The 24,134-nt window shown below is 43.6% G+C and overlaps 1 protein-coding gene across 50 annotated transcripts in view; it reads right to left on the reverse strand.

Annotated features, from left to right (window-relative positions):
- Nucleotides 1–11,959: 11,959 nt before the first annotated feature.
- The window catches only part of PTK2 (protein tyrosine kinase 2), a 358,952-nt gene continuing 346,777 nt past the window's right edge, over nucleotides 11,960–24,134 (reverse strand). For 39 of the 50 annotated variants that reach the window (XR_003120911.1, XM_025395124.1, XM_025395157.1 and 36 more), the window contains 4 exons: nucleotides 23,195–23,203; nucleotides 21,761–21,916; nucleotides 18,446–18,526; nucleotides 11,960–13,234 (listed from right to left, as the gene is read on the reverse strand). Coding sequence is in view for 49 of the 50 variants with exons in the window: in XM_025395124.1 (XP_025250909.1) it covers nucleotides 13,022–13,234; nucleotides 18,446–18,526; nucleotides 21,761–21,916; nucleotides 23,195–23,203 (459 nt within the window). In the remaining variant the exon portion in view is untranslated. The remainder of the gene's footprint in view (nucleotides 13,235–18,445; nucleotides 18,527–21,760; nucleotides 21,917–23,194; nucleotides 23,204–24,134) is intronic. The other 11 variants (XM_025395159.1, XM_025395147.1, XM_025395143.1 and 8 more) reach the window with 5 other exon arrangements.

Here is a 24,134-nt window from a genome sequence, read left to right on the forward strand (position 1 = left end):
TGGTGCGATCTTGGCTCACTGCAACCTCGGCCTCCCGGGTTCAAGCAATTCTCCTGCCTCAGCCTCCCAAGTAGCTGGGATTACAGGTGCCCGCCACCATGCTTGGCTAATTTTTGTATTTTTAGTAGAGATGGAGTTTCACCATGTTGGCCAGGGTGGTCTCAAGCTCTTGACCTCGTGATCCGCCCACCTCAGCCTCCCAAAGTGCTGGGATTATAGGCGTGAGCCACCGTGCCCGGCCTAGATTACTTCTAATACCTAACACAATGTGAAATGCCATGTAGTAAATAATTATACTGTATTGTTTAGAGAATAATGACAAGAAAAATGTGTGTACACCTTCAGTACAGAGATAACCATCATAGGCCTGACTACATTTTCCATCCACAGTTGGTTGACTCTGAGGGCACGGAGGACTGTACCTGAGCCACCTCTTCTTTAATATTTCACATTGCTCTTTTCCTCACAGAACCCATTTTCCATTTTAATTCTTCCACATGTTTTTATCCTAAGGAAATTCTTTTATGTTTGAAAATCTTATTGATTATGCTATATACTTGTCTACAACAAAAAGTATATATAAATTGAAATCTTACGTTTTTATTTCCTGTGAGACCAAGTGTTAGAAAAAATTCTTCTGGGTTTACTTATTACAATTGTCAGCACACAACTAATCAAACACAAATGTATTACAAAGTTTGAATAATAATTCTTAGTCATGAAAGTGTCACTCATTAGGTATACATTTTTGTTGGAAATAATCTCTTAAGGAAAATAGTGAACCTTTCTTTTTCTCATTCCCAGGTTCAGGAAGAACCGGGTGGCCTGTTGCTGGACTCAGGGCTCTTCAACAATTCTTTTCCATCCCCCATGTTTGTGAATGTCAGTGCTTACAGCTGCGGTCCCAGGAAGCATGGGTGAGAATGGAAGGAAATTCTGTTACAGTGACTCAGTGCTCTGACTCCTCCCAGGCTATCCTCCAGAACTCGCACGGTGCTCTCCTACCGACAGTCCTGGGTGAGGACCCACAGCTGGCCACTCAGTCGTCCTGCCTCAGGGTGATGGAAGCTACAACTGAAGTCACCTGGCTTTCAAAAGGATCTTTTGTGGCCGGGCGCGGTGGCTCACGCCTGTAATCCCAACACTTTGGGAGGCCGAGGCGGGTGGATCACCTGAGGTCAGGAGTTCGAGACAAGCCCGGCTAACACGGTGAAACCCCATCTCTACCGAAAACACAAAAAATTAGCCGGGTGTGGTGGCGGGCGCCTGTAGTCCCAGCTACTCGGGAGGCTGAGGCAGGAGAATGGTGTAAACCCGGGAGGCGGAGCTTGCAGTGAGCTGAGATCACGCCACTGCATTCCAGCCTGGGCGACGGAGCAAGACTCTGTCTCAAAAAAGAAAAAAAAGGAAAAAAAAAAAAGGATCTTTTGTGACCCAAATTGAGTCTGGGTGTCTGCAGAAAGGTGTGATAGATGAGATTACTGTCCAAAAGTCATCGCTCCCTTGCCTTCACAGTTGATTCCTCAGCCCAGTGGCGCTGAGCTCAACCATGTGACTACCGGCGGTGGACAGGATGTCAGCAGTCCTGCCCTGAGAGGCTTACATGCAGTTGCCCCGTCTGGCTGCGGGGTTGGTCCCAGCCAGGTGGCCTAGAGAAACCTTCCTCCCTGCATCTTCCTCAGCCTGGTCGCCGAGGGAATGTGAAGCCAGGTCCATGTGGAGGCAGAGCCTCCCAGCCACATGCAGCTGCATCAGCCAACCACCAGCTAATGCACAGAGGTGTCTCGAGGTGAACATGTGCTGTTACACAGTGAAAGCTAACTGAGTCAAAATCCCAAGGGGCCTTTTAAAACATGGAAGTTGACAAATTGGTGCCAAAATGTAAATATAACTGCAAGTGAGTTAGAAGAGCCAAAAATAAAGTATCTTGGAGAAAAAGAACAAAATTGGATGACTTGCAATAGCCAATTTAAAGACTGACTACACTTGATTTCAAGAGTCGTTATAAAGCTACAGTAATCAAGACAATGTGGTATAGACCTAAGAACAGATGAGAACAGTGGAACAGAATAGCAAGTTTAAAAATAAATCCACACATAAATGGCCAATAGGTTTTTGACCAAGGTACCAAGGCAAGACAATGGAGAAATATTTCTTTCAACAAATGGTGCTGGAATAATTGGATTTCCATATGGAAAATAATGAACTTCAACATCCACCTCACATCCCTCACACTAATTCAAGACAAATCATAGACCTGAATATAAAACTAACATGGTGGGGCACAGTGGCTTATGCCTGTAATTCCAGCACTTTGGGAGGCCCAGGCAGGAGGACAGCTTGAGCCCAGGAGTTCAAGACCAGCCTGGCAACGTGGCGAAACCCCGTCTCTATAAAAAATATATAAATTAGATGGGCTTGGCATACACCTAGATCCTAGTAGTTCATGGCTGCAGTGAGCTCTGATTATGCTACTGCACTCCAGCCTGGGTGACAGAGTGAGACCCTGTCTCAAGAAGAAAAAAAAAAGGGGAAAAGAAAGTCCCAGTTACTTGGGAAGCTGAGGTAGGAGGATCGCTTGGGCTTGGGAGGTCTAAGCTGCAGTGAGATAGCTTTTAGAGGAAAATATGGTAAATATCGTGCAACCTTGGGGCAGGCAAAGATGTCTTAGAGAAGATGCAAAAAGCACTAAGTAGTTGAAAAAGTGTTAATTTGAACTTCATTCAAATTAAGAACTATTGCTCATCAAAATACACTGTTAAGAAAATAAAAAGACAAGCCATGGACTGAGAGTGAATATTTGCAATACATATAGCTGACAAAGGACTTATATCCAGAATATATAAAGAATGACTACAAATCAATAATAAACAACTTGATTTTTAAAAACCAGCAAAAGGCCACGTGGAGTGGTTCACGCCTGTAATCCCAGCTACTTGGAAGGCTGAAGTAAGAGGATTGTTTGAGATCAACAGTTCAAGACCAGTCTGGACAACACAGTGAGACTCACTGTAAAATAAATAAATAAATAAAACAATTTTTTACAAATGGGTAACAGCCTGGGTGACATGGCAAAACTGCATCTCTACAAAAAATACAAAAATTAGCCGGATGTGGTGGTGCATGCCTGCAGTCCCAGCTACTGGGGAGGCTGAGGTGGGAGGATCACCTGAGCCCAGGAAGTGGAAGCTGCAGTGAGCCATGATTGAGCCACTGCACTCCAGCCTGGGCAACAGACGGAGACCCTATCTCAATAAATAAATAGTTTTTAAAAATAGGCAAAAAATTTGAACAGACCTTCACAAAAGCAAACAGTTGGCCAGTTGTAGTGGGTCATCCCTGTAATCCCGACATTTTATGGGCTGAGACAAGAGGATGCCTAGCTGCAGTGAGCTTGGATCATGCCATCGCCCTCTAGCCTGGGTGACAGGGTGAGACCCTGTCTCAAAAAAAAAAAAAAAAAAAAAAAAAAAAGGAAAAGAAATAAAAACATACCTACCCAAAAAGACTTGTACACAAATGTTTACAGCCACTTTATTCATTAAGCTCCGAACTGGAAACAATCAGATGTCTATCAATAGGAGAATGGTAAACCAACTGTAGTATATGTACACGATAGAATACTATTCGGCAATTAAAAATAAAATTATACGCCAGGCGTGGTTTCATGCCTGTAATCCCAGCACTTTGGGAGGCTGAGGCGGGTGGATCACAAGGTCAGGAGCTCAAGACCAGCCTGGCCAACATGATGAAACCCTGTCTCTAAAACTCCCCCAAAATAGCCAGGTGCAGTGGCAGGCACCTGTAATCCCAGCTACTCAGGAGGCTGAGGCAGGAGAATCACTTGAACCCAAGAGGCAGAGGTTGCAGTGAGCTGAGATTGCGCCACTACACTCCAGCCTGGGCTACAGAGTGAGACTCTGTCTCAAAAACAAAAAACATCACATGGATGCATCCCAAAAACATTGTGTTAAGTGAATGAATCCAGACACAAAAAAGCACACACTGTATGTTCAATTGATGTGAGTTCAAGAACAGGCAAAAACTAATCCATGTTGTTGGAAATCAGAACGGTGTTTGCCTATGGGCTGGGAACTCTCCATGAGAATGTTCTGTGTCTCAATTTGAGTGATGGTTACACAGGTGTATGCATTTGTCAAAATTCATTAAACTGTGCATTTCACTGTATGTACATTTACCTCAATGAAAACAAAAAGAATTTTCTGAGGCTGATATCTAATATTAATTTAAAAGGATCAGGTTTAACCTAATATGTTCAGTAAGGTGTGAGGAACATAAAAATATTGTTAAATCATTTATGTCTTTGCCAATAAATATATATATATTTTGAAACAGAGTCTCACTGTGTCACCCAGGCTGGAGTGTAGTGCCATGATCTTGGCTCACTGCACCTTCCACCCCCACCCTGGGTTCAAGCGATTCTCTTGCCTCAGCCTCTCGACTAGCTAGGATTACAGGCGCCTGTCACCGCACAACTGGCTAATATTTGTATTTTTAGTAGAGACAAGGTTTCACCATCTTGGCTAGGCTGGTGTTGAACTCCTAACCTTGTGATCCACCCGCCTCGGCCTCCCGAAGTGCTGGGATTACAGGTGTGAGCCACCGCGCCTGGCCAAAATGTTTTTGTTTTTTTTGTTTTTTGCTGTAGGCTGGAGTGCAGTGGTACAATCTCTGCTCACTGCCCTCCACCTCCTGGGTTCAAGCAATTCTCCTGCCTCAGCCTTTGGAGTAGCTGGGACTACAGGCGCCCGCCACCACACCCGGCTAACTTTCGTATTTTTAGTAGAGACAGGATTTCGCCATGTTGGCCAGGCTGGTCTTGAACCCCTGACCTCAGGTGATCTGCCCGCCTCAGCCTCCCAAAGTGCTGGGATTACAGGGTGGAGCCACCTTGCCCAGTTGCAATAAAATGTTTTTTAAGTAAAAGTTATATTACTTCTTTAAATATTAATACATTTTTGTCAAAGTTATAACTGTAGATTTAGCTTATTCAATTTATGGAAAAATATGGCATCTGATATCTGATTTGCAGAGCCCGTCCCCCTTGTCAAACAAGAAAGCCAGATAGACTCACTTTCTGTTACGTGACTTCATTTTTCAATTCAAATAAATGTGCTAATACACATTTCCAGGATTATTATAGAAGCCACGGAGAAATACAAAATGTATTTGTAAGACAGATTGCTAAATGCAGTCAAGTAAAGATTAAAATGATATATAATTAATGTATCTATTTTACCATGTTACAAGAGCAAGAAAATAAATCATACTGTATCCACTTTAACATAATTTATAATAATACAATATAAAGTGTGCTTAGAGTAGTAAGTGACGAAGTAAGGAGTATGCTAGACAGCATGTTATTCATTTGGTAAATGTGTGTGAACATGTATAATGATTTTTTTTGGCTTTGGGGATTTATTAAATGAAAATCAAATATAAAAATCAGAAGTAACTCCATCCATGCTGTTAAACATCATGACCAGATTTTCTTATGAATGTAAAGAAACCAAGTCACACACTGCTTAAAAAACAATCACTCTGCAAAGGAGGGCCTCACTGTGTTTTTTTAAAGAAAAAGTGTATATATGTTTGTGTGTGTGTATAGATAAACATACACACACACATATATATATATATACACACCACAATCACTCTGGAAGCTCACATATCATTTTTACTTTTTGCTGTTAGGAGTAGAAAATATGAAGCATTTGATAAGATGAAATAAGATGAGGATTGACCAAAGTTACAGCATTTTAATATGGCATATTAAAATGATTTAATAAAATCAGTTTTAATTACTTCATTAATCAGTGCCCACCCAGTATGATGTTGGACAGAAGCTTTATCTGGGTTTTATCCAGTAGATCTTGAAAATGATAGTCCGAGATAACACTCCAGTTACATTTCAAATATTATTATTTTTAAAGAGACAGGGTCTTGTTCTGTCACCCAGGCTGGAGTGCAGTGGGTGATCATAGCTCACTGTAAACCTGAACTCCTGGGCTCAAGCAATCCTCCTGCCTCAGCCTCCTGAGTAACTGGGACTACAGACATGCATCACCATGCCCACTTAATTTTTTAGTTTTTTTTTTTTCAGATGGAGTCTTGTTCTGTCGCTCACGCTGGAGTGCAGTGGCACAATCTTGGCTCACTGCAACCTCCGCCTCCCGGGTTCAAGCGATTTCCCTGCTTCAGCCTCCCGAGTAGCTGGGACTACAGGCACGCACCACCACACCCAGCTAATTTTTGTATTTTTAGTAGAGATGAGGTTTCACCATACTGACCGGTCTCAAACTCCTGATCTCGTGATCTGCCTGCCCCAGCCTCCCAAAGTGCTGGGATTTCAGGCATGAGCCATGGTGCCCGGCCAGTTTTTTAGTTTTTTTTTTTTTTTTTTTTGAGACGGAGTCTCGCTCTGCCGCCCAGGCTGGAGTGCAGTGGCCGGATCTCAGCTCACTGCAAGCTCCGCCTCCCGGGTTCACGCCATTCTCCTGCCTCAGCCTTCCGAGTAGCTGGGACTACAGGCGCCCGCCACCGCGCCCGGCTAGTTTTTTGTATTTTTTTTAGTAGAGACGGGGTTTCACCATGTTAGCCAGGATGGTCTCGATCTCCTGACCTCGTGATCCGCCCGTCTCGGCCTCCCAAAGTGCTGGGATTACAGGCTTGAGCCACCGCGCCCGGCCAGTTTTTTAGTTTTTAGTAGGAACAAGGTCTTGCTATGTTGTCCAGGCTGGTCTCAAACTCCTGGCCTGAAGTGATCCTCCTGCCTCAGCCTCTCGAGTAGCTGGGATTACAGGTGTCAGCCACTATGCCCAGTCTGTTTGTTTGCAGAAAGATAACAAATCAAAGCCAGGCATGATTCAAAAGTTTTAAACAACACACATCCCTCCTCATTACTGCTACACCTGGTCATTGCTAAACCTGGTAAAAGCCTGAAAGCCAGGACACCTAGGGGCTGGGTTCCAGCGCCAAGGTGACCTAAGAATTTAAACTCCCAAACCCCCATTTCCAAGTGAAGAGATTAAGCCCTCCTGCCGTAGAGGGTCACTGTGAGAACTGAGGACAGTGCCTGGCACATGTGAACTCAGTGTTAGCTGTTGTCATTGAGAGAGAACATGAGGGACAACTAAAGGACAAAGGATGTGTCACTTTAGGTGGAGATCAGAGCCCTCTGGGCTCATCATTCCAGCGTGTCCAGTCATCTGCAAAGGGTTAGACCTTCTGGACGAAAGACCTTTGGGGCACATCACCAATGCCTTTTTACTTTGGCATTGAGCTTTGATTTTACTGGGTTGTGTGGATGGGAAATCCAAACAAATATGGCAATTCTGATATTGTCAGGTATCAGATAATTTCAAAATGTAATTTGTGCGATCTTCATCCCTGGGGAGAATCTGGGAGAGGCATTTAGCCTAGTGGTTGTTACAGTCCTAAACGTGAGGCAGACCCAGCTTCCAACCCAGTTCTGGCACCTACTAACCACGTGGCTGTCAGATTACTGTGTAACTGTTTCTTCACCTGTGAACCAGGGATAAGCCTCGTATCACTCAGGTGGTATGAGTTGAACTAGAGGCTGCTGCTGACAGCGTCCTGTATACTTCAGTGGACCACAAAAACACCAAGCATGGGTCTTCCCACAACCTGCCCGACTCTTCTCATCTCAACCTCAGCCCATCTCCACTCCTACTATGGCCAAATCCACACTTCCTTCCAGGCCTCAGGCATTACCTACAGCGTCTCATTTTGTTCTGGAACTTTGACCTTAATAGGCTAGAACGGTCTCCACCGTTTGACTCCTACTTTGTAGTGCGCAACCCATGGTACCTAGTCAGTTGCAATGTATAACCCCAGTATATAATAAACTGTAATACTCAAACTCTGGTGCAGTTAGCTGGTGTACAATCTGTAGTGCATCGTTAGCCGTACTGTATGACCCTGTATATAATAAACCGTGGTTGTTTTTTGTTTTGAGACAGGGTCTTGCTCTGTCACCTAGGCTGAAGTGCAATGGCACAATCATGGCTCACCGCAGCCTCCACCCCTGGGGCTCAAGTGATCCTCCCACTGCAGCCTCCCACATAGCTGGGGCCACAGGCACACACCATCACACCTGGGTTTTTTTTTTTTTTTTTTGAGGCAGAGTCTCGCTCTGTTGCCCAGGCTGGAGTGCAGTGGCATGATCTTTTCTTACTGCCACCTCCACCTGTCAGGTTCAAGCGATTCTCCTGCCTCAGCCTCCCGAGTAGCTGGGACTACAGGCACCTGCCACCCTGCCTGGCTAATTTTTGTATTTTTAGTAGAGACGGGGTTTCACCATGTTGGTCAGGCTGTTCTTGAGCTCCCGATCTCAGGTGATTTGCCCACCTCGGTCTCCCAAGGTGTTGGGATTACACGTGTAGCCACTGTGCCTGGCCTGAACTAGTATTGAATTCTTGGTGCATAGTAGCTGTAGTGTGTAATCCCTGGTCACAGGCAGGGGCAAAAGTTACTGTTAAAGATGTCCCTAACTTAAAGATGACCCCTTACAATTCAAAGCAGATTTAAGTAAACATGTAAAATCTATAACCCTTGCCAACAGATCCTTACCATTGTGCAAGCTGACTGCATTCCAGCAGTGGCACAGAAAGAGGCGCAGGATAAGTGGGGACCTCAGGTGATCCACCTGCCTTGGCCTCCCAAAGTGCTGACATTACAGGCGTGAGTCACCACACCCAGGCTTTAAAAATTTTTTTAAAGCTAATCATCTCTGTATAGTTCCAATTTTAGTATATGTGCTGCCAAAACAAGTAGTAGTTTTTATTTTACTTTTTTAAAGAGACAGCATCTCACTCTGTCACCCAGGCTGGAGTGCAGTGGTGAGCACAGCTCACTGGAGTTTCAACCACCTGGGCTCAAGTGATCCTCCCACTTCAGTCTCCAGAGTAGCTGGGACTACAGGTGCACACCACCACACCTGGCTAAAGATCTTATTCATTATTACTATTTTTGAGATGGAGTCTTGCTCTGTCACCCAGGCTGGAGTGCAGTGGCCTGATCTTGGCTCATTGCAACCTCCGCCTCCTGGGTTCAAGCGATTCTCCTGCCTCAGTCTCCTGACTAGCTGGGACTACAGGCATATGCCACCACACCCAGTTAATTTTTGTATTTTTAGTAGAGATGGGGTTTCACTATGTTGGCCAGGCTGGTCTCAAACTCCTGACCTGACCTCAGGTGATCTGCCCGCCTTGGCCTCCCAAAGTACTGGGATTATAGGCGTGAGCCACTGCGACTGGCCAAGCTCTTCTTCTTAAAAAAGAAGTTCATGTTTCTGAAGACTCAATTTCTAATACATCTATACTCCCCAAACTAATCTATAAACTCAATGAAATCCCAATCATAACAACCCCTCTGCCAATTTTTCAGATAAAAATACAGGGAGGTACAGTTAAGAAAATGAATAGTCAAGCCCCAGGATGAGAGAAAATACCTAGAAAACAAGTATTTGACCAAAGACCGGTATCCAGAGTGTATAAGGAACACCCATTACTCCATAGCAACATGACGAACAGTCCAGTTTTCTTAAAAACGCAAAGTATCTGAGCAGATGCTTCACAAAAACATAAATGGTTAAGTACAGGGGGGAAAACCACTCAACTCCATCAGGTATGGAGGATAAAAACAACCGACACTACCAAGTGTTGGTGACAATGTGCAGCAACTGGAATGTCCATCCACGAATATGGTATAAAGTCACTGAACCAGTTTGGCAGTTTTTAATAAAGTTAAGCATACACTTACTGATGTTCCAGAACTTTCCTTCATAGTTTACTTGCCCAGGAGGAATGGAAACACCGTCCCCAGTTTTATTTCTAATAGCCAGAAACTGAACACCACCCAAATGTCCCCTTCATCAACAGGTGGCTCACGGAGATTCTAGCAAGCCTAGGGTGGGCCTGGGAGATGCTATAACAATTTCCTTGACAAGTCAATTATGCTTTGAGTCTGAGTTATCAACAGGTGAACAGGGAAATAGGCAGCAATATATTCTTACCATGGAGTATTATCAGAAATAAAAAAGAATGAACTTCAGATACACACAACATGGATATGCAAAAACATCACTCATAGTGAAAGCAGCCAGAAATGAGAGTATATATGGTGTAGCTCTAGAAGCAATCTGAAGTGTAAGAAGCCATTTCTAGCGATGGAGACCAGACCAGAGGTTACAAAGAAGAAACAGGGACCTGCCCTCCAGAGGCATGAGGGTACTTCCCAAGTGCTGGCTCTTTCTCATCTTCCTCATACTTGTCACTAACTGGACGTATACATTTGAAAAAAATTGAGCTGTTTATTCAATGGCTCTTATTGTATGCAAGTTAAATCCTACTCAAGTTGATAAAAGCAAAGCAGGGTGGTGATTGCCCTTCTAGGGGAGCAGTGCGGGAGGGAGCCCCAGGACCTCCGGAGTGATGTTACTATTCTCTGACCCTGCGTGTAGTTACAAGAGGGCACTCGTTTGGGAAAAGTTCAGTAAGCTCTACATTTATGCACCCTTTTCTCTATCTACTTATTAATAATGTAAAATAAAAAAAATAGGAGAAAAATGGTGAGATTGTGAACACTTCTCCCGGCTAACTTGGACAGGTTTTCAGGTGCTGCATGTATGGTTTGTCTCATTAGGCAGCTGTTATTGAGGTAGTATAATGAAGCTGAGTAATTTGAACACTTTTACTTTCAAATGAACTTTTCTCTGGGTCTTTATATTTGAAATTCTCCATTTTGTTTTGTAATGGAAGTCACCTCATGGTCCTGATAGCCCTTCAGGCCACTGAGTTCACAGGATGTGAACTGCCTCTGCTCAACTCTGGTGGCTATGCTCGACCTCTGACCTCTGGCCCATGCGCTGATATTGAGAGATGTGGAGAGATGTTGATCTCTCCACCTGCTCTAAAGACCAAAATTTTCTTTGGTTTATAGGAAGATGTGAAACTTACCGACAATTCTAGGTGTTCCTAAGTGAGACCATGAGGCAAAATGTATTAATGTATTAACTGCAGGTAAACTGTTATCTGAAACAGTGGTTCTCAGCTTGGAGTGGTTCTGTCCCTCCTTCCCCTGGGAACCTTTGGCAATGTCTGCGGACAGTTTGGTTGTCACGGCTTGGTGGGAGTGCTACTGGTTTCTAGTGGGTGAAGGCCACAGATGCTCCTAAACCTCTGAGAGTAGACTAGACAGGTCCAACATCGATGTCCCTGACAAGGTATGTAGAGCACTTTACCATTTACACTGGACTTAGCTCACTCTCATAATCACCACTTTCAACATGAGGAAATGGAAATGTAAGAGACCCAAGAATGCCAAAAATTAGAAAAAACTCACAAGGATGACATTCCCTTGACATTTGCTTCAGATGAAGTAACTGTCACAGATCCAAAGATGAAGCTGCTTTTGCACCCAAGAGTATTTACCCAGACAAAATTCTCTCAAATCCCTCCCTTTGGAGTCTCTGAGTCCCTAGTACTGGAGATCCCAGTTCTATTTGCTCCCTGCTCTGTGGCTCACGGAGATTCTAGCAAGACTAGGGTGGGCCTGGGAGATGCTAACAATTTCCTTGACAAGTGAATTATGCTTTGAGTCCGAGTTATGGAATACTGAGACCCTGCAAAGGAGAAAGTTCTTTCATTGAAGACCATTGCTACTTCCATCCTGAGCTCTGCATTTAATAGGTGACAATGGAATGAAAAGGTTAACTTACGCCAGGCTACCCTTCTGTGGTAACATCTTTGACTTGTTTAGAATATTAAACAAAAAAAAAAAAAAGGGGAAACTAATTAGTGAGAGGCTTCCTGATAATTATTGGGAGCTCTCTTGTATGTTATCTTATCTGACTAGTCACCTGAAAATAAAGCCATCTGAAGAAATAGAACCAAAAGAAAGGATATTACAACAAGACTTTACTGGTAACACCTTTTTAATAGGTCAAAGTAACTGTACAGTTCATTATATTCTTCCTGAGAATAATTTATATCCCCCAACAAACTAAAGGGAGGGTATATTTTTTTCAAAATTAACAGAATGGATGGTGTAACTGGACATCAAAAGAAAACCAAATTCCTGTTTTGCTTCATTCTCTCCTGGGAAGACAGATACAAGGAAGGGTTAGTTAACTCCAGTGGCTGTAAAATAGTCAACATGGCTTTAATCTTTCTTTATAAATTATATAAAAATGGAAAAAGGGGATGGTTCTGGAACTTCTCAATGCAGTTTGGAGGTGCTCTGGTACAAAGCATTTCTGCTTCCAAGAGAAATAACATTGCTACAAAAAACTGGCACATTATTCTGTGAAAAAAGACAAGAGTTTTTAGTTGTGTTCTACAGCTAGTTCCCGACCCAATGCTTCACATATCCACACGAAAGTAAAAGGCAGGTAAGACAAAAAGGGCTGTAGTTTTTTTCTGAAATAACTCAAGTCTTCAAAATATAGCTTTTATATTCTTTCTTTGTAAAGTGGGATTAGCATATTGCAACTGAAGGGTGTTCTAACAAACAAAAATTCCAGTCTGGATAATAATTCTATGGTAGACAAAAGAATTCTCAGCCTCTTGGGTTTCCCGGAATTCTTTGCTTCATGCTCTCCTCTTCCACTATGCAGCTAAGGTAGTTTAGGAATTAAGATGTCACCCCCTGGCCATCCCCATTAGAACGTATCTTAATGTGAACATAAACTGTTCTTCATGATGCTTAAAAGCTCATGTACAATTTTCATTCCTAGAAAAATGCCACATTTTGGATCCTGGACATTTCTGAATATCATGATTGAAAAAAAACAAAAAATGAACCCAAATCAAAGTGTGACTAAACTTATATGAGAAAGATTTTCAACCAGATGGTCATTCAAAAAAGTTGGAGCTGTTAAGTGCTGGCGACCGAGGACAGAGGGTTAATTCCTCGCTGCTGGTGGAAGGCTAGAGAACATCTTCAAAAGAGGGTAGCAAGACGTGCTCCCAGGGGAGGCTCAGTGTGGTCTCGTCTGCCCAAGCATTTTCAGTCTTGCTTGGTCAATGACATCGAGTAAGTTTTTGGCATCCACAGCCAGGGCGTGAGCAGCAGTCAGCATTTGCTTTTTGTACTCTTGCTGGAGACTGGTCATGACATACTGCTGGGCCAGTTTCATCTTGTTGATGAGCTCACCCAGGTCAGAGTTCAATAGTTTCTGTGCCATCTCAATCTGAAAGACAAGAGATAGTTCAGGAGAACTGTTTCCAGTGATCTTTTTTTTCTTTTTTAGAGAGATGTTCTTACTATGTTGTCCAAGCTTGCCTCAAACTCCTGGGCTCAAGCAATCTTCCTGCCTCAGCCTTTCCATTAACTGGGAACACAGGCACATGCCACCGAGCCCTGCACCAATGAACTTTTCAGGGAATTTTTATGAGCCTTTCTTTCAGTACCTCCATGAGAAGAAAACTTTATTTCCTGCAAATAAATTTTTCTTAGAAGCAATAGGATGTAAAAATCAATCTTTAAATTTTTTTTTCTTATTTTAACTTCCCACACTACATTTATGCATTTTAAAAAATTTTTTACTTACTTTAGAAATTCAGCTATTATAGTGTGCCTGTGTGTGCATGCCCATTCACACATGCAGATCCAGCATCTTGTTCCTTCCATTCAAAGCCTTCCCTGACACCATGACTAACTTAAGTCTCCATTTGTGCTCACTGTTTAGACTTTATTAATCTCAATGACTGGCCAGGCTTTTGTTTCATAATAGAACCACAGAATCTGACAAAACCTCAGAGATCATCTATTCCAAACACTCTGACATCAGAGAGTGGACAACTGAGATACAGAAAGATGTGCTGAAGGCCACACAGCTCGTTAGTCTCCAAGCCAGCATAAAACCCTCTGTCCTGACTTCCGGTCTTGTGCTTTCTCTATGCCAACTCTATCTCAAGACGTTCCTTGGCTATACAAAAAATGGTTTAAGGATGGTGGCAGGGCACAGTGGCTCACTCCTGTAAAATCTCAGCACTTTGGGCGGCTGAGGTGGGCAGATGGCTTGAGCTCAAAAGTTTGAGGCCAGCCTGGGCAACATGGTGACACCCCATCTCTACAAAAAAATACAAAAAGTTAGCTGAGTATGGTGGTGTGCACCTGTATTCCCAGCTACTCAAGAGGCTGAGATGGGAGGACGGCTTGAGCCTGGAAGACGGAGGTTGCAGTGAGCCAAGATGGTGCCATTGCACTCCAGCCTGGGTGACAGAGCCAAACCGTTATGTGCACGTGCATACACACACACACACACACACACACACACACAATGCTGTCCTACAGGGTTAGAATGCTTTGCATGGGAAAGTCTAATGATCCTTCTTATCTGTTTCTTCAACCAATGGTGATTTATCCATTTGCTCTTTTATCAATTATGGAGCACCTATTATGTACAAGACACTTGGTGTTGTGGACACAAGAAGGAAGACCTGTTTTTACTTGCAGTCTAGAGTGGGAAAAGCATACACAGGACCCTATAATACACTGGAATAAATCACATAGTAGAAAAGCACACAGATAAGAAGCAACACATTCTGTATCAGAGAGGGTCAGAAAGACTTCACAGAGAGAATTTGTCTGAATTTGGCCTATACTGTAAAAGCAGGCTGGCTTCAACTGTGAAAGCCACACCAAGTTGATCTTTATTTGGCAGGACTTGGCAAGAGGGTAAGAGATTTTTAGGAAGGAGAATGACAAAATCTAGAGAGAGATTCTAGAAAGATGGCTCTTGGCAGCAATGTGGAGGCTGAATGGAAGGGAAGGGGAAGAGACAAGAGGCAGATAAACCATCTAAGGGGCCATCTTCGGAGGAGAGGTGATGGATGTGCGGGTGAAGGGACCAACCTGAGACCTGATGAGAGATGGAAGGTGTGTGGTCACTTGCATGTGTGTAGGGGATGGGGAACTGCTGGGAGCAGATGTGCAAATGCATGGTGTTGTCACTTGACTGTGGAAGCAAACAACGAAAGCAGACCATTCTTGCCAATGGCAGACAGTTGGAGATCAAAGCTCAGGGAGGGGTTCCACAAAATCAACACAGATTTGGGAGACATCAAATATTTTAATCTATGAGAATGAGAAGAACTACCAAAGTGAAAAAGTATTTTTTAATAAAACAAGCGGTAGCACTTTGGGAGATGATCACACTCAAGGGTGGCAGGGAACAAAAGCCTGAGCAGAGGTCTTAGCAGGAGACAAGTAAGGAAGCTCTGGGCCAGAGCAGGGAGTCTCAAGGGGCAGTTAGGACTGAGGGGAAAGCAGGGGCTCTGGCAATTAGGAGACCTTGAAGGGCCGTTACAGCAGAGAGATTTCCAAACAGCTGGAGCACTGGAATGCTCTGAGCGGGCGCTGAGTGCAGCTGCCACGTGAGGAGCTGGCCCCATTAGGGATGGGCTGCTCTTTCAGGAAATACAATGGGGACAGGAGGAGGCATGAGGACATGGAAAGGCAGATGCAGGATCAAAGACAGGTTCCTCTTCTTTTCAAAAATAATTTAAGGCCAGGTGTGGTGGCTCACACCTGTAACACCAGCACTTTGGGAGGCTGAGGTAGGAGGATAGCTTGAAGCAGGAATTTGAGATCAGCTTGGGCAACACAGTAACACTCTGTTTCTACAAAAAAATAAAGAATCAGCTGGGCATGGTGGTATACAATTGTAATCCCAGCTACTTGGGAGGCTGAGGCAGGAAGATCACTTGAGCTCAGGAGTTGGAGGTTATAGTGAGCTGTGATGGAGTCATTGCATTACAGCCTGGGTGACAGAGTGAGACCTTGTCTAAAAAAAAATTAATAATTAAAAAAATAATGTATACAGGAGAGCAATCTGTGTATTGGAATCACGGGAGATGGAAAGATTACTTTTGACTTTATCAACTAGAGTAGGTGTTGACAAATAGTCCTGCTAAAACATCCACTTGGTAGGACACCATTTTCTTGCCTCTGGTATATGGAACTTCTCCGCTTTGGGGCAAAATTGAGGCTTGTCATGGAAAGCCAGAGGCCCGGTGAAGCAGATAAGAGAGAGAACACCACTTGGTTGGGATGTGAAGGCACCAGTCAGAGGCCTTTTCAGAAACATGTTAAAGGGTTTATGCATATAAATCGATGCCATTTACAAAGGAATCACCAACAGGAGTTGTGTCCAACCGTCCTTCAGAAGTGTATGTCCAGTTCGTCAGCTGGAACATCCCCTGGACATCGTATGTCTCTGGGTATGATGTTGAGAAGAATTCAAGATTATTTATGTTGTATTCCTGATTGGAGATGCAAAACCTCAATCTCACTAGGAAGAAACAAATGTTTACAGAATATCCCTCAATCCAACTTTAAGAATACTCTATAAAATAACTGAGCCTATATTTGTCAAAAATGTCAATGTCATGAAAGATTAAAAAAAAGGCTGAGGAGCCATTTCAGATGATAGGCTGATGAAGAAAGCAACACGAGCCAAGTGTGATCCTGGCCTGGCTCTCGCAGGTGAGGGGAAAGTGCTACAGAGACAACCGACGACCCTGGAACATGCCCTGCAGAGTGGCACAGTGCATTGCATCATGTTAAAGTTCCAGACTGTGGTGATTGTGTGGTGGTTATGTAGGACAATGGCGTTGTTATGACAAATATAAATGGAAATCTTAAAGGGGAAGAGGGCATGAGATACACAGCCATTCTCAAGCTGCTGGACAGCAGGAAGTGATGTGTGTACACACACAGACAATGGAGCAGGGATGACAATGTGCTGACACGTTAAAAGGCTGTGAAACTAAAAGGAAAGTTGGGAATTCTCTGTATTAATCTTTTAACTTTCTTATAAATCTGAAATGGTTTCAAAATAAAAAGGACAAACAAAAAGTGTGTGCTGTGCTGAAGGACTGCCTATGCTGCCCTAGAAACGAGAACAACAGGCAGCTGGAGTCAGCAGGGAGCAAGGCTGAAGCCTGCAGATCCTGGACTCTGTAGTGGGGATGCATCCCACCTGCGTTTGTCAATCCCAACCACAGAGTGTACATCCTAGGCTCAAAGACACTACAACAAATGCAGGTGCTTCCTTTCATTTGTTAGTCATATAATTGAAACAAAATTGCCAAAAGGTAGCAAAAATGATAATTGTTGCTGGGCTACGGTATTTTGGATCAACTTTTATTCCTTAAAATATTTTCTTTTTGAGACAGGGTTTTATTCTGTCACCCTGGATGGAGTATGATGGCTTGATCCTAGCTCACTGCAGTCTGAAACTCCTGGGCTCAAGCGATCATCCTGCTTCAGCCTCCTGAGTAGTTACTGCACAGAGCTAATTTAAAAAATTTTTTTGTAGAGACAGTCTCACTTTGTTGCCCAGGCTGGTCATAAACTGGCTTTCAGCCATCCTCTTGTCTTGGCCACCCAACGTGTTGGGATTATAGGGGTGAGCCACCACACTCAGGCCTTAAGAAGCTTCTTAAAGACATTTATTAATTTAAAAGGATTTTCTTTTTTGTCAGATGGAATCTCACTCTGTTGCCAGGCTGGAGTGCGGTGGTACGATCGTGGCTCACTGCAACCTCTGCCTCCCGGGTTCAAGTGATTCTCCTGTCTCAGCCTCCAGAGTAGCTGGGACTACAGGCGTGTGCCACCATGCCCAGCTACCTTTTGTATTTTTAGTAGAGATGGAGTTTCATCATGTTGGCCAGAATGGTCTCGATCTCTTGACTTCGTGATCTGCCTGCCTCAGCCTCCCAAAGTGCTGAGATTATAGGCGTGAGCCACTGAGCCTGGCCTGGAATTTTTTAAGACAATAATTTTATTTATTAATTTTTTGGTAGAGATAGGGTCTCACTATGTTGTCTTGAAATCCAGGCCTCAAGCCATCCTCCTGCCTTGGCCTTCCAAAGTGCTGGGATTACAGGTGTGAGCTACCATGCCTGGCCTAAAATAAATTTTTTATATTACTACTTGAAATGGAAAACCAGGATCATTTGCAAGCTCAACTATTTTTACGGAGAATTCGAGGAGGCAGACCATGCACAATACCCGCCCCATTCATATCAGCATTCCTCTACCTCTGAGGTTCACGGCACCAGCAGCAGTTTCCCATGTGCCTTCCTCGTCCACTGCTCAGAGCCACTTGTATCTCGGGTGAGGACCGCGCACAGTGGCTCTGCAGTGGACTAGCAGCAGGAAGACCCAGGATCTGGAACTTGAGCGGCCACTGCTCCACACCACCCCTATGCCCTAGAATGAACAGCCCAGTCCTGGCTGGGGCCAGTGTTAGAGGGAAGGTCATCGCTTGTAGGGCAGTCGATGTCTCTGTCGGCCACAGACTGAGGAGCTGCCTTCAGCACCACAGACATCCCTGAATATGTCCCTACCCAGTGCTGTCACAGAGGGCTGCAAGGGAAAGATTGTGCCCTACCTCTCGGTGGGTGCTGGCTGGTAGGAGGGGAATGGTCTCATCCACAGTGGCCAATAACGTCCTCAGGGCCAAGCCGACTTCCTAACAGACAAGAATCACAACCAATATTAGAACACACACAAAGGATTTTTATGCCTTTCAGTTATATATATTTTAATTTGCTTTCCACAAGTTTCAAGGCAAATTTCTGTATTTCTTTTTCTCAGTGCTGAGCCCTATCTTGTAAGTTATGAAGCTCCTTTTTCTCCCAAAAGATTTAGATCTGACTATTCATTGCTCTAATACCCTAACGAGCGGGTTGAAGAACAGAAGTTCATGTAAGAAAAGTCACACAGATGCTGAGGGTGGAAAGCAGGATTTTTTTTTCTCATCTACTGCTTCCAAGCAGATTATACCACCCTCCTGGCTCCAACATGCCAACCCCGCCAACACAGGTTAGGATAAATAGTAACACCTTTCCCCAAGTGTGTTCACTGAATGTGTTCTCACCCAGGTACATTCAAACACTTCATGAGGCTGGCAAGAGATGACACTACTGCCCCGGATGCAAGGGGGCAGCCTTGCTTTGGACCCCATTCTGAATCTCAGGCTTCATCTATTATGTACACTGGGCAGAAACACTGCTCCCTGCCACTTTCGAGTTGTAGCAGAAACAGTCTAACTATGATTTAAAACAAATAATTTTAAACTCCAAATTTTCATTACCGTCATCCTTATGGGGATCAAATAATATAATGACTAAGACATCAAATTACATGTAATATGAATAAAACCAGCAAGGAAATGACAGTTACTTATAATTGGATCAACATACAAAAAGAATGTCATTTGGCTGAAGGAATATGGTTAAAAAAGTAGTGTCTATAAAATCACCATATAAAATCTTAAAATGTACAAAATTCTGAATGGTTTCATCTACTGCTGAGTTGTTTAAACTTGGCTGTGGGTTCATGCAAGTTCATCCTTAAGAACTTTGGTTAAAACTATTATGTGATACACTTCAGAAAAATGAACCAGAATGGATTAACTGTGCTTTCCATGAAACATTACAACTTTCAAGCAGCTTTTTCCATATTGATGGTTTATAAGAAGCTGTTGCAAAGATTGCTAATAGGTATACTAAAAAACAGTTGTAGCGGCCAGGCACAGTGGCTCATGCCTGTAATCCCAGCACTTTGGGAGGCCAAGGCAGGCAGATCACCTGAGGTCCGGAGTTTGAGACCAGCTTGGCCAACGGGGTGAAATCCCGTCTCTACTAAAAATATAAAAATAAGCCAGGTGTGGTGGCACATGCCTGTAGTCCCAGCTACTAGGGAGGCTGAGGCAGGAGAATCGCTTGAACCTCGGAGGCAGGGGTTGCAGTGAACCGAGATTGTGCCACTGTACTCCAGCCTGGAAGCCTGGGTGACAGAATGAGACTCCATCTCAAACAAAACAAAAAACCCAAAAACAACAATTGTAGGATTCTATAACTCAACAGCAAAATACAGTATGATTTAAAAAACAGGCCAAAAAAAGAAAAAACTTGACATTTTTCCGAAAAAGATACACAAATGCTCAAAAAGCAAACAGATGTTCAAGACCTGTATGCAAATCAAAGCCACACTTAAATACACTTCACATCCATTAGGATGACAATTAGTTTTTAAAATACACACACAAAACCCCAAGCTTCAAAATAACCTTCCAGAAAATAACAAGTTTTGGTGAGAATATGGAGAAATTGGAACCCTTGTGCACTGTTGGTGGGAATGTAAGATGGTGCAGCTGCTGTGAAAAACAGAATGGTGGCTCCTCAAAAAATTACAAATAGAATTATCAGTGATCCAGCAATTCTGAGTATACACTCAAAAGAAGTGAAAGCAGGGTCTCAAAAAGATATCTGTACATCCATGTTCACAGTGTTCACAGCAGCACTCTTCATGGCAACTGAAAGGCGGAAGCAACCCCAGTACCCTATGAGGCTGAGTAAATAAACCACATGTGGCGTGAACACACAGTGGAGTATTACTCTGCCTTAAAAAGGAAGAAAATTCTGACACATGCTACAACACGGAAGAACTCTGAGATACTACGCTGAGTGAAATAAATCAGTAACAAAAAGACAAATACAGTATGATTCCACTTACAAGCGGTACCTAGGGTAGTCAATTCATTGAGACAGAAAGTAGGATGGCGGTTGCCAGGGGCTAGGGGAGGGAAAAGAGGAGTGTTCTTTCAAGTGTACAGAGTTTCAGTTTTGCAAGGAAAGGGTTATAGAAGTGGATGGTGCTGAGGGTGGCACAACATTGTGAATGTACCTAATGCCTCTGAAATGTACACTTAAAAATGGTTAAGATGGTAGTTTATGTTATGTGTATTTTACTACAATGAAAAAAAAGTATGTTCGAGTATGTTTCAGAAATACTGGCTTACAGCAAAGTTTGACCACACTCTCTGAACTGGAGGACACACCTCTGTGCACCCAACATGCCAGTCTGTACTCCTTAATAGGAGCCATTGCTGACCTTCCTTGAACCCACTGTCCTTTTTTTTTTTTTTTTTAAAGATGGGGTTTCACCATGTTGGCCAGGCTGGTCTTGAACTCCTGACCTCAAGTGATCTGCCTGCCTCGGCCTCCCAAAGCGCTGGGATTAAGGGCATGAGCCACTGCACCCAGTCTTTTTCACAGAACACCTGTCACTGTCTCCTAGGATCCCACTCCATTGAACACAATTTGGAAAACATTAGTTTACTGGCATGGTATTTTTATTTATTTTTACTCTTTTTAAAAGAAAATTCACTGAACACCCACATACCCAACCCTTAGCTTAAGAAGAACAACACAGATAAATCCTCCCAATGTACCTTTCTTCAGTTGGCTCCTCCTTAGAGGTGTGGGATCTGAATTTGAGAATGATCATTCCTCTACTTGTCTTTCATTCTAACAACGTAACCACATCTCCCTAAGTCTTACACAGGATTATTTTGCATGTTTTTCAAGTTTACATAAATGGCATCATACTGTAAGCATACTTTTGCAGCTTTCTCTTTCACTGCAGACTTTATGTGTGAGCGATAATTATTAGAGTGTACTGCTTCAAGACACTCCCATCCTAGTGTTTACTGACAGACGAAAATAAGATAGGAACAGCATTCCAGAATAACTGCGGTTCTCACTGACATTGTCTCTGTGTGGAGCCTTCGTGAAGACCTTCTAAAGCATCCGTTCTGACTTTGGTGGGGCGGGGGTCCCTAGAGACATCTATCAGCTGGCACCACAGCTTCCAGGAAACAAGAACATTTTTGCCAGTACACAATGTGACTGTGTTTTACCTTCACCATAGGGACATACTCCTCTGGTGGGGCTGGCTGGATTTTACTGGACATCTCGATGACAGCTTTCACCAGGCCCGTCACATTCTCGTACACCTTATCATTTGACCGGTCCAGGTTGGCAGTAGGAGGGGGGCTGATTTCCTGGGGCTGAAGCTGACAACACAGAAGCCAGTCATTTTTCTGCTCTCCAGCAGATGGCGTGAGATCACCACAATCAAGCTAGAGAGGGTCTTTACAAGAGATGAAAACAGATTGCAGAAGGTCATTGATTTTCTTGTGTGTACGGGATATAGTTCAGATTGAGAATGACAGTAAAGTAATTCCTCCAAGTGATAAATTAGGCAATATTTTTTTCTAACTTTGAGCTCAGTTAAAGGAAATGAGATGGAATCATACATATTATACTAAAAACCCCAGATTCTTTCAGAGATGTGATTCAACGTCCCCTCACCCCAAAATCATTTACCACAAGATAATAATCCATCTGAGGATTTACTGAATTTCAGACAAAATTACTTATTTGGCTAAAGAGTTAAACATTCTACATGAAGACTATAAGGATTTCCACTTAGTTTGAATTCTGCAGTGAAAACGGTATGGCTCAGCTTAGCTGCCCTCAGCCGCCTAAAGGAAACATGCTCTTTCTACAATTATAAAAAGCTGACACATGAATGCACTTTAAGGGGATAGCATCTGTTTGCAGGTCACGACTGAAGTCAAAGCAGTAGTAGTGTCACTAGGAGCCTCCCTGTCAGAGACCCTGGTTTCAGCCAGCTCTGTGCTGACTGCTGGAAAGCACCTGGGCCTACGCTTATAAAGCCTCAGCTCTCTCACCCAGGCAATTGTGATGAGGAAAGATGAGGCCAAAGATGTAACAATGTCCACCTAGGGCCTGGGCACAGAAGAGACAAGTAACACAAGTTACTGAGATAACTTGAGCACTGATGGTGGAATAACATGAGGGCCTTTGGGAAATCCTCAGCAGTATTTAAAAATTCCAACTGGTTAGAATTATAGCAGGCATAAAATGGTATATATATACATATACACTTTTTAAAGAAGACTAACTTGTAGCACATATAGTTCAATCATGAACCTGCTGCCAGTGCTCAGTCTAAATATAAGTTCCCATTTCTAAACCCTTGGGTGCTTTTGCCCAAGTAATCTGGAACAGATTAATTCTTGGTTGTTCCAAAGTCTGGGTATGAGATAGAAAAGCACAAGAATAATTCATTTACTGCAAAGATGTGCATGTCTCATTCTTTAGCATATATAAACACTGCTTTTGGCATCTGTCAGTCATGAGAGGTGACAAACCAGGCCAAAGTGCTCTCCTACTTGGACTTCCTGCTTTCCAGTCCAAAGTTACATGCAGAGAGCCAGGTGTGATAGAGAGAGCTGGACAGACACACAAAGACACGATGTGCTTACCCTCCATGGCTATTGTCGAACGGAAGGTGAGGAAAAGTTAAAGGAATTTATCAGAGAAAGGGAAAAAAGAAAAACAATATTAATAAAGGCATCAGACAAATCCCCCATAAAAACACATGAGCAGAACAAAAAGGAGCTAGTTTCCAAGCCTGCCCACCAGCTCTCACTCACTGTTGCCAGGGTGTGGCTACTGTGCCACCTGCTCAATGCCCCAGCACACTGCACAGAGAGGTCTGCCATGCACCATGCTCAGTTACAAAACAAATGCAGGGAACATGCAAAGCCCGAGGAACAATCCAGCAGCAGTGCAAGATCAACAGAATGAGGGCTCTTCAAAAAGAAAGGAGGAGGAGGACATATGGTTTTAATTACTGAAAACTGCCCATCTGAATTCTCAGAGATTCAGGAGAAACTAAAGCAGCCTCAATTCCTGAGCCCAGGCCCCCAATATCCGTGAGATCCACTTCATCATCTAGCCATAATGCTATCATAAAGATTCCTGACTTGGGGCTGCATTTAAAGATATCAGGCCCAGCCTGGCCAGTGTGCATGCACTACCATGACTGTTCTTTTAGGATGGATTCAATGACCTCTACCAAGCAGACAATGAAGAAACAGGTGTATATTTCACATTGTTTAAAAATCTACTTAGGCCGGGTGCGGTGGCTCACGCCTGTAATCCCAGCACTTTGGGAGGCCGAGGCGGGCAGATCACAAGGTCAGGAGATCGAGACCATCCTGGCTAACACGGTGAAACCCTGTCTCTACTAAAAATACAAAAAAAAAAAAAATTAGCCGGGCGTGGTGGCGGGTGCCTGTAGTCCCAGCTACTTGGGAGGCTGAGGCAGGAGAATGGCGTGAACCTGGGAGGTGGAGCTTGCAGTGAGCCGAGATTGCACCACTGCACTCTAGCCTGGGTGACAGAGCAAGACTCTGTCTC

The sequence above is a fragment of the Theropithecus gelada genome, chromosome 8 (genome assembly GCF_003255815.1).
Source record: "Theropithecus gelada isolate Dixy chromosome 8, Tgel_1.0, whole genome shotgun sequence".
Classification (NCBI taxonomy): Eukaryota; Metazoa; Chordata; class Mammalia; order Primates; family Cercopithecidae; genus Theropithecus; species Theropithecus gelada.